The following is an 18,391-nucleotide window of genomic DNA, read 5'->3' as shown; positions in this document are numbered from 1 at the left end:
TTGAGACCCTAGGCTGACATCTCATAATGAGAGGTTTCTGGATAAGAATTTGTTTAATGAGGTAATTCCCTAGTGATCCAGTAGTTATGACTCTATGGTGTCACTGCTTAGGGTCTAGGTTTGATACCTGGTCGGGAACTGAATTCCTGCTTAATGAAGTTTATTCAGGCTTAAATAAATTGACATTTTTACCACTTTAAAACTTATTTCAACTGGATGAGTCTGTCACTCTAATTTTGAAACCAAACTTCCCTAAACTCAGGGCTTTCATGTTTTAAAAATATCACTTAAAAATGAGCTCACATTCATTTTTTTCTTAATTGGCATTTTGTGTCTCCTTCATAAGACATGAGTCGTGAGGAAGGGGTGATTTGTTAATATTGCTTGAGGGTAATTGGTCACTAGGATTTTGTGTATACTCTATCCCCCGCCCCACCACCACCTCCCTAACTATCCTAGGAATCCATGACTTTTAGGGCCTGGCACACACTTCGTTGATTTTTAACATGTCTTTAGTTGAAAACTGGAGTTGGTCAAGACAGGTTTAGGAACTGAGGTAAATAGGCATATTGGTATGAAATTTTATGATTACCTGGCTAGGAGTTGGGCTGTGTTTAATACTTGCTGGAGCTGAGCTCTCAGAGACTAAAATTTCTTCTAGTGTCCTTGCTTTTGTCTCCTCTAGTTTTGGGATTTCCCTACAAACTTCCCTGAAAAAAGGAACTTTTCAGGGTCAGTCAGCTGTGAAAGTAGAAAAGTGAAAGTGTTAGTCGCTCAGTTGTGTCCAACTCTATGAGCCTCCATGTACTGTAGCCCACCAGGCTCCTCTGTCCGAGGGGTTCCCAGGCAAGGATACTGAAGTGTGTTGTCATTCCCTTCTCCAGGGGATCTTCTGACCCCTGGAAGCCACCAGGGAAGCCCTTTGTCCTGGAGAGGAAGCCTTTATTATGGAGAATCTCTAGGCTCATTTTAAAATGGTTTCTTTCCTCTCCCTCTGCCATAGGCACCAGGTGTTTTTCTTGGCTCTTCCCTGTGAGAACCTGGTGGGGTTTCTGAGGATAAAGCCCCTAAGACTGCAGCCCCAGAAGTTTCCCTATCACACTGTCCCTGCCTCAGCTCTCCAGCCATTCGTTCAAATTACCACTTACAGGTTCTTGCCAGTTTCTGATTCTAGAGGCTTCTGCTGCAGGTAAGCTAAACCCAGCTGTGAGTTCTTTGGGTTCCCTCCCTAAAGTTTGTCCTGAGACCTCAAGGCTCTGCTGTCTCCAGGAAACGTCATTGATTTTCCGTTTGTTCAGGTTATTCTTTTCTTATCGTAGGGACATGTGAGCTCTTTAGATATCTGCCGTTTCTTTTAAAAACTGTATGGCTTTTAAAACAGTATGGTAAAAGTGCATTGTTTCTCCAAGGGTAATAAGTATTTTAGTCCCTTTATCTCACTGTGTTGATATTTTATTATATGTTAAAATATAGAAACATAAATTTAGACTTAAATTCCATAGGTCTATAGTTCTTAACCATTTTTTGATTACAAATATATTTTATAGATATAATGCATTTGTAAATTACATTAAACCCTACAAAAATACTAAAACTTTAATCAGCTGTTAATTAATCCTAATTAATCACATAATTAAGATCATGTGATCAAACCAGAACAGTTTTGATAGGCTTCACAGAAGGAAGATATAATTGGTTTTGATGCTTCACTTGTCTGTTTATGTATTTTAACTTCAGTAATACTTCTGCAGAAAAGTTATGTTCAGTATAGAGTTATATAAAATGATACAGTTACCATAAAAGTTCTTCCTTTTCCCTATTTATGATCATCAAACAAAAGCTCTGCTAGGATATAATTTTTCAATATTGATTGTGATGAGGTTCTTTTGATAATTCTTTAAGGCATTATATTCACATGGAGAGATGTGTCCAATGCAATGTTATTAAAACTTTTAATTATTAAAAGAATAAGTAGATAGTAAACATTACTATCTAATTATTATTTTGAGTCAAGACTAGGAAAAATGTTATCTTTGTGCAAATTTGTCACATAAATATATGGTTCAGTTCAGTTCAGTTCAGTCGCTCAGTCCTGTCTGACTCTTTGTGACCCCATGAATTGCAGCATGCCAGGCCTCCCTGTCCATCACCAACTTCTAGAGTCTACTCAAACTTATGTCCATCGAGTCGGTGATGCCATCCAGCCATCTCATCCTTTGTCATCCCCCTTTTCGTCCTGCCCCCAGTCCCTCCCAGCATTAGGGTCTTTTCCAATGAGTCAACTCTTCTCATGAGGTAGCCAAAGTATTGGAGTTTCAGCTTCAACATCAGCCCTTCTGATGAACACTCAGGACTGATCTCCTTTAGGATGGACTGGTTGGATCTCCTTGTAGTCCAAGGGACTCTCAAGAGTCTTCTCCAACACCACATTTCAAAAGCATCAATTCTTCAGCGCTCAGCTTTCTTCATAGTCCAACTCTCACATCCATAAATGATCACTGGAAAAACCATAGGCTTGACTAGACAGACCTTTGTTGGTAAAGTAATGTCTCTGCTTTTTAATATGCTGTCTAGGTTGGTCATAACTTTCCTTCTAAGGAGTAAGCGTCTTTTAATTTCATGGCAGCAATCACCATCTGCAGTGATTTTGGTGTCATGTACCTTATAACTAATGACCTGTTGCAGTTTTAGACATTCAAATGTGTCACTTTATGAATATAAAATATGTCTTCCTTTGAATTCAACTTGCATTCCTCTAACACAATGAACTCTATGAGACTCAAGTAAGTTCTTTCAACCCATTTATTTAATTTTAAAACTGTATTTGAATATTAGGCATAATGTTATAATAGTCTTTGTGCTAGACACATATTCCATAAACAACAAAAATGAAGTCAAAGAATCCCATGGCAGTAACTGATGAGAAGACAGCTATTCTGATGATCTGGAATTTGTTCATGTTTTTAGTTTGTTTTCAAAATAACATTTTTCATAAAGGTGACTAATAATACATACACTGATCTCAGACTGAGAAAAATGTATATTTTTGTCAAGTTTTGAAATCAGGTTAATTGGGTGTAACTGCCAGCTCTGATGACTCATATCTCTTATGATCTTGACAGATTTACTCAATATCTAAGCTTCAATTTCTTAATCAGGAAAATGACCTGACAAAGTTGCTGTGAATTCAAATGACTCAGTGGATGAAAAGATCCCCTCTTTTCTTTCAGTGAACCATTAGTTTGACCTAGACATTTTCTCCATGTTCCCTGGTAAGGTATCTCACATATATTAAGCCCTAATAGATAATATTATGGAATATAATACATTATATGATACCCTGTACACACTCGCAGAGATTTTTTTTGTGTTTTAAATGAATGACTAGATTGACTGAAGAATGTGGTAATATCACATAGAGAAGTGGGTACTATTGCTAAAGTAAAGATGTATACCAAACAATATTAATAGAGACATCCTAGAAATATAGCCCACTTTAAAAGAAATGAATTTTATTAGGAAGAATTTTAGAAAGTTGGTGTCTTAGATTGTTTTTTACTGAGTCTGACTTCTCTGATCACATATACTGACAGGGGTATCCAAATTTAGCAATAGACTAAGGAATTTTTAAACTCTAGACTTTTTTAAAGACCTAAAAAGGACCATAGTCTATAATAAGATGTATATAGAAGCAGTCCCTTCATGGGTCACAGCCTATGGCTAAGGGATTACTCAATGAATCTATGAGCCATGTCACACAGGGCTGGACACTCACAGGCAAATCTGGCTTCGTCTCTTGTGGGGCTACTTCTCCTTTCTTCTTGGCCCTGGTGTGGACAGGGTTTTGTTTGTTCAAGTAGGGATAGGCTGACAAGATTGCCCTTCACCCCTCAGAGACACTCTGTCCCGACCCCTTGTGTCAGTCTCATCTCACACTCTAGCACTCATCTCACAAGCTAGCAAAATAATGCTGAAAATTCTCCAAGTTAGGCTTCAGCAGTAGGTGAACTGAGAACTTCCAGATGTTCAAGCTGGATTTAGGAAAGACAGAGGAACCAGATATCAAATTGCCAACATCCATTGGATCATAGAAAAAGCAAGAGAATTCCAGAAGAACATTGGCATTATTGACTATGCAAAACCTTTGACTGTGTGGCTCACAACAAAGTGGAAAATTCTTGAAGAGATGGGAATACCAGACCACCTTACCTACTTCCTGGGAAATCTGTATGCATGTCAAGAAGCAAAAGTCAGAACTGGACATGGAACAATGGACTAGTTCAAAATTGGGAAAGGAGTACATCAAGGCTGTATATTGTCACTTGCTTATTTAACTTAAATGTAGAGTACATCATGTGAAATGCTGGATTGGATGAAGCACAAGCTGGAATCAAGATTGCTAGGAGAAATATCAATAACCTCAGATATGCAGATGACACCACCCTTATGGCAGAAAGTGAAGAGGAACTAAAGAGCCTCTTGATGAAAGTGAAAGAGGAGAGTGTAAAAGCTGGCTTAAAACTCAACATTCAAAAAAAGTTCACGGCATCTGGTCCTATCACTTCATGGAAAATAGATGGAGAAACAAAGGAAACAGTGACAGAATTTATATTCTTGGGCTCCAAAATCACTACAGATGGTGACTGCAGCCCTATAATTAAAAGATGCTTCCTCCTTGAAGAAAAGCTGTGACTAAACTAGACAGCATATTAAAAAGCAGAGACATTACTTTGCCAAAAAAGGTTCATCTAGTCAAAGCTATGGTATTTCCAGTAGTCATGTATGGATGTGAGAGTTGGACCATAAAGAAACCTGAGCACCAAAGAATTGATGCTTTTGAACTGTGGTGTTGGAGAAGATTCTTGAGAGTCCCTTGGATTGCAAGGAGATCAAACCAGTTGACCTAAAGGAAATCAGTCCTGAATATTCATTGGAAGGACTGATGCTGAAGCTAAAGCTCCGATACTTTGGCCACCTGATGTGAAGAACTGACTCATTGGAAAAGACCCTGGTGCTGGGAGAGATTGAAGGCAGGAGGAGAACAGGATGACAAGAGATGAGATGGTTGGATGGCGTCACCACCTCGATGGACATGAGTTTGAGTAAGCTTCTGGAGTTGGTGGTGAACAAGGAAGCCTGGTGTGCTTCAGTCAATGGGGTCTCAGAGTTGGACATGACTAAGTGACAGAACTGACACAGGACTACCTAAGATGATGGATTCTAGTGAAGAGTCCTAACAAAACATGGTCCACAGAAGGAAGACATGGCAACCCACCCCAGTATTCCCTAGAGAACCCCATGGATGAACAGTGTGAAAATACACAAAGGTATGACTGCAGAAGATGAAGCACCCAGGTTGGAAGGTGTCCAGTATGCTACTGGGTAAGAGTGGAGGGCAATTACTGATAGCTTCAGATAGAATGAAGCAGCTGGGCCAAAGGAGAAATGACACTCAATTGTGAATGTGTCTAGTGGTGAAAGTAAAATCAGGTGCTGTCAAGAACAGTACTGTATAAGAACCTGGAGTGTTAGGTCCTTGAATCAAGGTAAATTTGATGTGGTCAAGCAGGAGATGGCAAGATTGGGCATTGACATCATTGCAATCAGTGAACTAAGATGGATGGAATGGATGAATTTTACTCAGATGACCATTATATCTACTACTGTGGACAAGAATTCCTTAGAAGAAATGGAGTAGTCCTCATAGTCTACAAGACAGTCCAAAATGCAATACTTGGGTGCAGTCTCAAAAATGACAAAATGATTTTGGTTCATTTCCAAAGCAAACCATACAACATCACAGTAATCCAAGTCGATGCCCCAACCACTAATACGAAGGAAACTGAAGTTGACTGGTTCTTTGAAGACCTACAAGACCTTCTAGAACTAACACCAAAAAAGATGTCCTTTTTCATCATTGAGATTAGAATGCAAAAGCAGGAAATCAAGAGATACCTAGAATAACAGGCAAATTTGGCCTTCGAGTACAAAAGGAAACATGGCAAAGGCTAACAGAGTTTTGTCAAGAGAACACACTGGTCATACCAAACAGTCTTTTCCAACAGCACAAGAAATAACTCTACATATGGGCATCACCAAATGGTCACTACCAAAATCAGATTTATTAAGTTCTTTGCAGCCAATTATGGATAAGCTATATACTGTAAGCAGAAACAAGACCTCGAGCTGACTGTGGCTCAGATCATCAGCTCCTTATTGCAAAATTCAGGCTTAAGTTGAAGAAAGTGGGGAAAACCACTAGGCCATTCAGGTATGACCTAAATCAAATTCCCTATGATTGTACAGTGGAGGTGATGAATAGCTTTAAGGGATTAGACCTGGTAGACAGAGTGCCTGAACAGAAGTTTGTAACATTGTATAGGAGCCAGTGACCAAAACCATCCCAAGGAAAAGAAATGCAAGACAAAGCTGTTGTCTGAGAAAGCTTTATAAATAGCTGAGGAAAGAAGAGAAGTGAAAAGCAAGAGAGAAAGAGAAAAATAAACCCAACTGAATGCAGAGATCCAGAAAATAGCAAGGAGTGATAAGAAGGCCTTCTTAAATGAGCAATGCAAAGAAATAGAGGAAAACAATAGAATGAGAAAGACTAGAGAGCTCTTTAAAAAAAAACAATTGGATATACCAAGGGCATATTTCATGCAAAGAAGGACATGATGAAGGAGAGAAACAGTAAGGACCTAACAGAAAAAGAAGAGATTAAGAGTAGATGGCAAGAATACACAGAAGAAATAAGCAAAAAAGTCTTAATGACCTGGATAACCACAATGGTGTTGTCACTAACCTAGAGTCAGCCATCCTGGAGTATAAAGTCAAATGGACCTTAGGAAGCATTACTATGAGCAAAGCTAGTGAGAGTGATAGAATTCCAGCTGAGCTGTTTCAAATCCTCAAAGATGGTGCTGTTAAAGTACTGCTCTCAATATGCCAGCAACTTTGGAAACTCAGCAGTGGCCACTGGACTGGAAAAGATCAGTTCTCATTCTAATCCCAAAGAAGGGCAATGTCAAAGAATGTACAAACTACACTGCAATTGTGCTCTTTTTACATGCTAGCAAAGTTATGGTCAGAATCTTTCAAGCGAGGCTTCAGCAGTACGTGAACTGAGAACTTCCAGATGTACAAGCTGGATTTAGTAAAGGAAGAACCAGAGATCAAATTGCCAGCGTCTGAAATGTATAGAGAGATTATAGAGAAAGCAAGGGAATTCTAGAAAGACATCTACTTCTGCTTCATTTGCTGCACTAAACCTTTGGCTGTGTGGATCACAACAAACTGTGATCTTAAAATTCTTAGAAATGGGAATACCAGACCACCTTACCTGTCTCCTGAGAAACCTATATGCAGGTCAAGAAATCAACAGTTAGAATTGGATATGGAGCAACGGACTTGTTCAAACTTGGGAAAGGAGTACGTCAAAGCTGTATGTTATCACCATGCTTATTTAACGTATTCTGTTTACATCATGTGAAATGCCAGGCTAGATGAATCACATGCTGGAATCAAGATTGCTGGGAGAAATATCAGCAACTTCAGATACACAGATAATACCACTCTTATGGCAGAAAGTGAAGAGGAACTAAAGAGCCTTAAGATGAGGATGAAAGAAGAGAGTGAAAAGGCTGACTTGAAACTCAGCATTCAAAAAACTAAGATCACGGCACCCAGTCCTACCACTTCATGGAAGATAGAAAGGGAAAAGGTGGAAATATGACAGCTTTTATTTTCTTGGGCTCCAAAATCACTATGGACAGTGACTGAAACCATGAAATTAAAAGACACTTGCTCCTTGGAAGGAAAACTATGGCAAAGTGAAACAACATACTAAAAAGCAGAGACATCACTTTGCCAACAAAGGTCCGTATAGTGAAAGTTGTGGTTTTTCCAGTAGTCCTGTACAAATGTGAGAGTTGGATCATAAAGAAAGCTGAGCATCAAAGAACTGATGCTTTCAAACTGTGGTGCTGGAGCAGACTCTTGAGAGTCCTTGGACAGCAAGGAGATCAAACCAGTCAATCCTAAAGGAAATCAACCCTGAATATTCATTGGAAGAACTAATGCTGAAGCTGAAACTCCAATATTTTGACTTAAACTCCAATATTTTCCAATGAGTTTGGAAAATACCCTGATGCTGGGAAAGATTGAAGACAAGAGGAGAAGGGGTGGAAGAGGATAAGATGGTTAGATAGCATCACTGACTTAATAGGCATGAATTTGAGCAAACTCCAGGAGATAGTGGAGGAAAGAACAGCCTGGTGTCCTTTAGTCCATGGGATTGCAAAGAGTTGGACATGACTTAACGACTGGACAACAAAAACATAGAAGCAGATAAAAAGAAAATACAGTGAGTTCTGGTGTTAGTCTCCAGTTTTTCTTCTCCTAGAATCTGGTGACCTAGTGTGGTCACAGAGTAGCCTTCATGTTGGTCTAGCCTGGGTTGATGTCTGTGATCCTACTCTTGGCTCAAGCTGCTTGATCAGCATTTGTGCTGCCAGCTTCATTGCCTGTTACTATTGCTATTACACTGCTACTTTCTTTTCTGCTTTCTTTTTTCAACCACTGTGCACTATTCCTGGGTTCTCTCTCCCAGGTGTTAGTGTTCTGTGGTGCCAGTGGGCCTGGCAAGGACATTTTGACCCTCTCTTGACAGAAAGTAGGATCCCTCTCTCTTTGAGTACCACGAAGTGCCCATGAAATATAAACTAAATACTTGTTCCCAAAAGAATCAGATCTAAAAATTAGCTCATTGGTGTATTTTTTTTAACATGTCTTATTGGAACTGGAATGTGATTAAATAAATGCGATGAAAGAAAATGTAAAACTCTGACAGGTGTGGAAGATGAAAGTCATTCCTTTGTTCTGATCCCATGCCCTCTATTATACTTCTCAGGAAATAAATAACTTTTTAGATGCTCAAAGGGATCTCCAGAAATTGCTAAAATCACTATAGACAGAGCTGAAGTGAGCAGTAAGGGATTGCTAGTTTTACTTGGTGGGTATCCTTTCCTTCTCTGCTTTGTGTTTGAAGCTAGAGATAAGGGATCTAGGGAAAAGGATTAAGAAAAACAAACCACTTAAACATAGAGTCTTCCCTCAAGGTTATACAGTATGAAAGAGATCATGAGTATTAGTGGAAGATATTGAGATTAATAGAAGATTAATAATAATGAGAATATTATAGAAAGCAGACCTATCTTACAAAATGGAAAAGATTAATCTTCCATATGTTATGTATGCTGTTACAGTAACCCCATTTGTTTTTCATTTGACTTCTCTTTTTCTTTTGTAACGTCCTAGATGGAAAGAGGAATGAGTTATCTGACAAATTTAGATTCTGCAAACTTGTGCACTGAGGAGAGTACTATTGAAATACACTGTTAAGAAAGATTTTCAACATACAAATGTGTCATTTCCTTTCTTCTTGTGCCGTGCTGAAATATTATGTGATAAAGGTTTTAGGTTTCAATTGTTACAAGAGGGAAGTGGATAAATCAGTGCTGCTGTCTTTAGGACATATGGTAAAAGAAGTTTTACTTGTGTTTTTTCCCAAATTGCTTCTATTGAATATATAGGTCTACTCTGTGTATTTTTGTGTGTCTAAATGTGTGTGTGTGTATGTGATATGAGAGAGCTGTTTACATATGTGATCAGTAATTTTTCGTACAATTTTTTATCCTATCACTAATAACTAGGTTTGGTTGTTTCAATGATAAATAGAGATTTCTGCTAGGTTTTCTGAGGGTGAAAAAAATATATATATGTGCACAAATGTATATGAAATACATATATAATATATATTTTGTAAGTTGAAAAAGTGAGAAATTTTGGGCATATAGATGTGCATATTTTGTTGCAAATTATTGGCTTTACTCAGTATGATTAAATATATCTTAGTCTAACCTTAATTTTTACATAGTACTTTTGACTTTAATGCTTTTATTATCTCTATTGCTCATATAACAAATATTGGCTGGGTATCTACTGTGTGCACTTTCCTGAACTAGATGTAAAGAAGGGATATAAAAAATAAAAGTCTCTGTCTTTAGGAAAATCAAGATCTAAGGCAAGTTGGCATAATATAGTTTAGGCACCGTAAGTGGTGTGCAAGTGCTGTATGTAACTACTGTGAGAATACAGGAGAGGCCAAAATTACTTACAGAGGAAAAGAATAATCTTCATGGAGCTGTTAGAATTTACATTCACCTCAAAGAATCGTTAAGATTTACACGGCATAAAATGTGACTAGCATTCTCATTAGCCGTGTGAAAACAGTGATAGAAAAGTCATAAAACTGAAATTATAAGTATTTTACACAGGGGTTAGGAGCTTTCCTTCTGGTCATACACTGCCTACCTTCAGGTCCCAACTCCCCCGCTCCCTAGTTGTGTAACACTAACTGGATACTTAAAAGTTTTAGCTCTTGGTTTCCCAACTTGCAAAATTGAGAACATACCTCATGGTGCTGTTGTGAGGATAAAATAAGAAGACTTCATATTAAAAAAAAAAGTCATGGTTTAAAATAATGTGATTCATTTATTTGTGGTTGTCTACCAAACAATTTATAAAAATTATTTTTAATCCTCATAATAATTTTAAAATTCATATTATAACCATATATATCTGTGTGTATATAAATATATATTTGAGATATCATTTAACTCTCACTAAAATCTAAATGATTCTAAAATAAACATTGTTACTGAGCAGTGGTGAATTTGGTTTAAAACATAAGTGACTAGAATCTCTGTAAATGTGTACAATCTTTTTTAAGAGAAGTCATACAGTGGATACTAAGAAGTTTGAGATAGTATTCCTCTTATCTGATAGTTCAACATATAATGAATTAGCCTAAAGAAACATTTAGGCTAAAAAGAAGAAACCTAAGTTATGCAAATATTTCGAGCAGCAGCATCTGTTTCAGTAAAACATTGCCCATCAAAGAACAGGGAACATATCTTTTTTTGAAGAATTGTAGGAAAATGGCTGCATAAATAAGGTACATATATTCAATGAATTATTATGTGGCCCATCATTTTAAACTTGAAAAAATAATTTCAAGTATAGAGATACTGATATGAATTTAAGGGAGATACATGAAACTAGATGATAATATACATTATAGTATCAATTTGTAAAGTGGATACACTCAATTTTTTTCTTATATTGGGGTGATGGAATGGTAGAAATTTTGTCCCAACTTGTCTTCAATAGTGTTACAATATTTTTATAATAAGAACAGGAATAAAGAAAAGTATGTTTCCAAACACAATAATACTGAATTTCTTTCATTAAGGTTTTCCTGTTGTAGCTTCTATAAACTTTTCACCCTCTTCCTGAAGAGCTGATACTGCAAAGAGGTGTTTCACTTCTCGTGAGAACGTGCTTTTAATAGATTACATACACTCAGAAGATTTTGCAGTTCTTTGTCAGTGCATTGACATTTGACAGGAAACCATAGCAGTATGTGAGGTTACTTTTTCCTTTAACTCTGGAGAAAACAGTTAAAGCCTCATTTGGATTGTGTGAATTGTCCGCTGGCTTCTAACAAACCCTCACATGTGTAAGTTTTCTAACATTCCTGAACAAACAGCACTGATAAGAGTAAGGAACTGGAGGAATCTGGTAAGTCTAACGAATCCCTCTGAGGCAAAAGTATGAACATCGGGGGTGAGATTTTTTTGTTTCAGTTTCCTGTTGACACAGGATTCAGAGAAAAACCTTTCATTTCCCAATAGATAGCAGAACAGTTTTTTGCATTTCTGCATTTCACTAATGCAAACTTTCCTTGAAGCATGACTCCAGGTATAAAATGCAGTCATCTTGCAAACTATTTTGTCTTTCATTTATTTGTGGAATTTCTCCTGATGTTCTTATGTGCATGATGAACACCTACTAAGTGACAGGAACTCTCTATTCATTGAACCAAAGAGATAAAAACCCCTGAATCATGACTCTAGCTTGTGTGAGAAGAGACAAACAATAGACAAGATAAATAAGGGAAATGTATGTCATGTTGGATGGTGATAAGTTGGGTGGGGGGTGGATCAAGGCAAGAAGGAGAAGAGGAAGTGAAAGAGGTAGGTTGCCGTTTCAGATCTGATGCTGGAGAAAAGTCTGTCTGAGTGAATGAGATGGGAAGGTATTTATAGGAGTTGAGCAGAGTGATGCAATCTGACTTACTTTAAAAAAAATTAATTTATTTATTTTAATTGGAGGCTAATTACTTTACAATATTGTAGTGGTTTTTGCCATACATTGACATGAGTCAGCCATGGGTGTACATGTGTCCCCCATCCTGAACCCCCTCTCACTTCCCTCCCCATCCCATCCCTCTGAGTCATCCCAGTGCACCAGCCCCAAGCACCCTGTATCATGCATAGAACCTGGACTGGCGATCCATTTCACATGTGGTAATGTACATGTTTCAATGCTATTCTCTCAAATTATCCCACCCTCGCCTTCTTCCATAGAGTCCAAAAGTCTATTCTTTACATCTGGTTCTCTTTTGCTGTCTTGCATATAGGGTCATCATTATCATCTTTCTAAATTCCATATATATGCATTGATATACTGTATTGGTGTTTTCTTTCTCACTTACTTCACTCTGTATAATGGGGTCCAGTTTCATCCACCTCATTAGAACAGATTCAAATGCATTCTTTTTAATAGCTGAGTAATATTCCATTGTGTATATGTACCACAGCTTCCTTATCCATTCATCTGCTGATGGACATCTAAGTTGCTTCCATGTCCTAGCTATTGTAAACAGTGCTGCGATGAACATTGGGGTACATGTGTCTCTTTCAGATCTGGTTTCCTCAGTGTGTATGCCCAGCAGTGGGATTGCGGGGTCATATGGCAGTTCTATTTCCAGTTTTTTAAAGAATCTCCACACTATTCTCCATAGTGGCTGTACTAGTTTGCATTCCCACCAGCAGTGTAAGAGGGTTCACTTTTCACCATACCCTCTCCAGCACTTATTGTTTGTAGACTTTTTGATACCAGCCATTCTGACTGGCATGATATGGTACCTCACTGTGGTTTTGATGTGCATTTTTCTGATAATGAGTGTTGTTGGGTGTCTTTTCATGTGTTTGTTAGCCATCTGTATGTCTTCTTTGGAGAAATGTCTGATTAGTTCTTTGGCCCATTTTTTGACTGGGTCATTTATTTTTCTGGAATTGAGCTGCTTGAGCTGCTTGTATATCATTGAGATTAATTCTTTGTCAGTTGCTTTGTTTGCTATTATTTTCTCCCATTCTGAAGGCTGTCTTTGCACCTTGCTTACAGTTTCCTTCATTGTGCAAAAACTTTTAAGTTTAATTAGGTCCCATTTTTTAATTTTTGCTTTTATTTCCACTACTCTGGGAGGTGGTCATAGAGGATCCTGCTGTGATTTATGTCAGAGAGTGTTTTGCCTATGTTTTCCTCTAGGAGTTTTATAGTTTCTGGTCTTACATTTAGATCTTTAATCCATTTTGAGTTTATTTTTGTGTATGGTGTTAGAAAGTGTTCTAGTTTCATTCTTTTACAAGTGGTTGACCAGTTTTCCCAGTACCACTTGTTAAAGAGTTTGTCTTTTCTCCATTGTATATTCTTGCCTCCTTTATCAGAGATAAGGTGTCCATAGGTACATGGATTTATCTCTGGGCTTTCTATTTTGTTCTTTTGATCTATATTTCTGTCTTTGTGCCAGTACCATACTGTCTTGATGACTGTAGCTTTGTGGTATAGTCTGAAGTCAGGTTGATTCCTCCAGTTCCATTTTTCATTCTCAAGATTGCTTTGGATATTCAAGTTTTTTTTCTTTTTCTTTTTTTTTGTATTTCCACACAAATTGTGAAATTATTTATTCTAGTTCTCTGAAAAATATAGTTGATAGTTTGATAGAGATTACATTGAATCTATAGACTGCTTTGGGTAGTTATACTCATTTTCACTGTATTGATTCTTCTGATCCATGAACATGGTATATTTCTCCATCTATTTGTGTCCTCTTTGATTTCTTTCATCAGTGTTTTATAGTTTTCTATATATAGGCCTTTTGTTTCTTTAGGTAGATTTATTCCTAAGTATTTTATTGTTTTCATTGCAATGGTGGATGGAATTGTTTCCTTAATTTCTCTGTTTTCTCATTGTTAGTGTATAGGATTGCAAGGGATTTCTGTGTGTTAATTTTATATCCTGCAACTTTACTATATTTGTTGATTAGCTCTAGTAATTTTCTGGTGGTGTCTTTAGGGTTTTCTATAAAGAGGATCATGTCATCTCCAAACAGTGAGAGTTTTACTTCTTCTTTTCCAATATGGATTCCTTTTATTTCTTTTTCTCCTCTGATTGCTGTGGCTAATACTTCTAAAACTATGTTGAATTGTAGTGGTGAGAATGGGCACCCTTGTGTTGTTCCTGACTTTAGGGGGAATGCTTTCAATTTTTCACCATTGAGGATTTTTGCTGTGAGTTTATCATATATGGCTTTTATTATGTTAAGGTATGTTCCTTCCATGCCTGCTTTCTGGAGGGTTTTTATCATAAGTGGATGTTGAATTTTGTCAAAGGCTTTCTCTGCCTCTGTTGAGATAATTATATGGTTTTTATCTTTCAATTTGTTAATGTGGTGTATCACATTGATTGATTTGTAAATACTGAAGAATCCTTGCATCCCTGGGATAAAGCCCACTTGATCATGATGGCAATCTGACTTACTTTTGAAGAGGACCATTCTGGAAGCTGTGTGGAAAATAAAATGGAAGGATTAACATGAAGCTGAGTGACCTATGGAAAAGTGAAAGTGAAAGTCACTCAGTCATGTCTGACTCTTTGCAACTCCATGGACTATACAGTCCATGGAATTCTCCAAGCCAGGATACTGGAGTGGGTAGCCTTTCCCTTCCCCAGGAGATCTTCCCAACCCAGGTATCAAACCCAGGTCTCCCGCATTGTAGGTAGATTCTTTACCAGTTGAGTCACCAGGGAAGCCCAAGAATACTGGATCTTCTCAACCCAGGAATTGAACTGTAGTCTCCTGCATTGCAGGTGGATTCTTTACCAACTGAGCTATCAGGGAAGCCAGAGAGACCTATTGGGAGCTATTAAATTAGCCCAGGATTGTAATAACAAATAGATGATATAAATGGGTGGCTTGCCAACATCCGAAACCCTGGAAGAAGAAAATTTAGGTTGATGTGGAAAGTACTCCATTGTAGCTAGCTGATTCTGAGACATGAGATCTGAGCTGGGTATATTGGCTTAGTCAGCATGTAGGTTTGTTCATGCCATTCAAGCCATGGAAATAAATGAGCTTCTCAGGACAATTTTGGAGACTGAGAACAAAAGAAAGTAGTAATAGAAAATGCCAGCAATCTTATGGCAGCATCATCTATGATTAATTTCATCTTTTTTTTTCAATGCAGAAGAGTATACTTCATGATTAACCAACCCTTGTTATAAACCACTCTAGAGAACAAACAGAACCCACAGTTCACCAGAGTAACCAGAGGGGATTATTTTTGATTCATCGCTCCACTCAGCAGACTTTAGTGTTCATCTCACTTTCAGCTCTCTGTACCTCTGTTGTCTACATATGGTCATTCAGTCTAATCCACTTGTAGACATTTATTAGAGGGTTTTCTTTTTCAAAGATTTTAAATTTACCCAAAGAAATCATAGTTTGAAATCCAGTAATCTAAAAGATGTATGTTATCATCTAAAGCCCATAAAAGATAGATTGAAGTGTAGAGGCTTAAAGAGAAACAAAACTGAACTTAGTCTCTGTAGTAGTGCCCAAATATTCAACAAGTATATATTAAGTGTAGTCTATACTCCAGATTGCTTTAGGCTCTGACAATATAATATTGAACAAAACTAGACATGGTCCCACTTCTCTAGCTCACAGTCTAGCGAAATTTATCAGATTTAAAATTTTCAATATTTTGCAAAAATATATTTTACAAAGATATTCCCATCTAGAAGACTGAGTAATATAAGGATGTTTCCTTTGTATGTAAGTGAAAATGGAGTCATAATATCTCAGCTTTTGGGACCAGAACCAGAGTCAAACATATTGAGAAGGGACCTGTGAGCAGACTGACAGGAAAATATTTCTAGGTGCATAGCAGGGGTACCTAAATATACACTTGACTGTCAAGTTGTTAAGACTCCGGGCTTCCAATGCAGGGAACATAGGTTTGTTCCCTAATCAGAGAGCTAAGATCCTGCATGCCATGGGATGCAGCAAAAAAAAAAAAAAGTAGACTGTGTGAGCCCATCCTTTATAAACTGAGTTCAAATGTTAAAAGCTTTGCCAGAGTCCCAATGCTTTGAACTGTATTTTTAAAAAGAATTTACCTGTTTCATTGTCATCTCATTTTTGAAAGTTATATTTTTGATTTGCTTCCCATGGCGAGTAAAAAACTGTCATCCAAATCAAATAATAGAGTGAATTAAAACGGGGGGGAATGGCAGGAGAGTCTGGGTCTGAATTAATCAATTTGGTTTCCTATAAGAGTCAGTGTTCCTGATAATTGTTTATTTAGTTTCACCTCTGCCTAAGAAAAGGGGATGTCGTTCTAACTTCCCCCTCTGCCAGCTTCCTCCACAGTGACTGAAGTGTTTAAAGAATACACTCCTTGGTTAGATCGACCAGACTCACAAAAAACTAAAACTGATTTACAGAATGATATATGTACAAGCTGCAAAATAAAATAACTCCTTGGAAATATTTTTTAAAAAATATATTGGCAGGAGTTGCCACATCCTTATTTTCAGGACCTCTTCCCAAAGCACGATGAACATTTGCATATGAATGATTGTCCATCTTCTGGAGGAGATAAAGAGTTCAGTGTCCTGAAGCTGCCAGGGCACACAGTTGCAACTTCAGCTGTGCTAAATCCATAACTCAGCATTAGAGAAAATAAACAATGATAAGAAGATGTTGGCTTTATGCTAAACTTATCAATCAAATGAACTGAACTGCTTCCAAGAAAAGGTCATAGTTTATTTTGACAAATGTTCTTAAAGTTGTGGTCCTCAGACTGGCAGGAGCAGCATCACTAGAAAACTTGTCTGAATTGCAGATTGTTGTTGTTTAGTCTCTAAGTCCTGCCCAACCCTTCTATGACCCTGTGGACTGCCAGGCAGGAATGATAGAGTGGATTGCCATTTCCTCCTCCAGAGGATCTTCCCTGATTGGGGACTGAACCCCATGTCTCTTGCCTTGGCAGGCAGATTATTTACCACTGAACCACCAGGGAAGCCTGCAAGTTGTTGATCCCTAAATATCAGAAATTTCGCAGATAGGGACCATCAGTCTGTTTTAAAGTAAGCCTTGTAAATTATTCTGATGCATCTTGAAGAGACATAGCTATAGATTGGGTCATAAAACGTGTGTGTATGCTCAGTCGTGTCCAACTCTTTGCAATTGTGTTTTAAAAGGTACAAGCACATATTTGAGGTGCTGCCAATGTATATAGTGAGGGAAGCCTTGATAGGAAAATATATAAAAAAATTTTTTTTTAAGAGAAAGAATGGAAAGGAAAGGGAAATAAAAACTAAGTTTTTCCTGTGGCTCTTTATCTTGTGACTGGACTTTGTTTTGTTTCTAAAGGGATAAACACATGCCTTGACAGAAGAAAATTTGGCTCATAAAGCTCTGATAAACCATCACGGGTAATATTTGTTTCAAATTTTCAGCTACTACTTGTTCTAAGGGAAATTCTTTTTAACTTTTTAGCTAAACAGTTGTTTTCTGCCAGCTGGGAATTTTCCCTTTTTTAGCTAAAGAGAGCAAAGTTACCTCTCACTCTAAAAAAACCCCACATATCTTTAATCACAAGTGTACATTTGTACATGGAAAAATTCATGAGTGGGTTCCATATAAGTCTGTCTTTTAATGTTAAAATGAAAATTCATGGGTAGTTATAATATGTTGGGATATGTATGACAGAGATGTAAATTTTATTAATTATACTTGTTCCCTGGCTAAAATTGGATTTTAACTGTAAATTCCAACGTGAAACATGATGCCAAAGGGCCCTAGCAATTCCGTGTGTAATTATCATGTTTTTCCATGTGTTTGATAGAAGTATGGCACAGTGGGATGACTTTCCTGATCAGCAGGAGGACACTGACAGCTGTACAGAGTCTGTGAAGTTCGATGCTCGCTCAATGACAGCGTTGCTCCCTCCCAGTGAGTAGAATAAGGGAGGGTGCTCATGGACACTGTCCTTGGAGTTAGTGAGACTGTGTAAAAGTATGGTCATGAGACTTACTCTATCTGCTTGGCTGGATCTCAGTCTTAGTCACCTGACGAATGGACTGTCCCATCTTGTTTGTATTGTGGTTGCTTCTTCTCTTTTTTCCTTCATTTTCCCCT

General features: G+C 37.6%; 1 protein-coding gene across 4 annotated transcripts in view; it reads left to right on the top strand.

Moving 5' to 3' along the window:
- Positions 1 to 1,031: 1,031 nt before the first annotated feature.
- MSR1 (macrophage scavenger receptor 1) overlaps positions 1,032 to 18,391 on the top strand; it is an 84,238-nt gene continuing 66,878 nt past the window's right edge. For 2 of the 4 annotated variants that reach the window (XM_020916395.2, XM_020916398.2), the window contains exons 1-2: positions 9,431 to 9,536; positions 18,099 to 18,205. In XM_020916395.2, the coding sequence (XP_020772054.2) occupies positions 18,103 to 18,205 (103 nt within the window). In that variant the 5' untranslated portion in view covers positions 9,431 to 9,536; positions 18,099 to 18,102. Of the gene's footprint in view, positions 1,190 to 9,430; positions 9,537 to 17,623; positions 17,686 to 18,098; positions 18,206 to 18,391 lie in introns of those variants that run through there. The other 2 variants (XM_070459972.1, XM_020916396.2) reach the window with 2 other exon arrangements.

This window comes from Odocoileus virginianus, chromosome 32 (genome assembly GCF_023699985.2).
Source record: "Odocoileus virginianus isolate 20LAN1187 ecotype Illinois chromosome 32, Ovbor_1.2, whole genome shotgun sequence".
NCBI lineage: Eukaryota > Metazoa > Chordata > Mammalia > Artiodactyla > Cervidae > Odocoileus > Odocoileus virginianus.
Note: the sequence above shows the minus strand (reverse complement) of the source record. Positions and strands in the feature narration are given on the sequence as shown.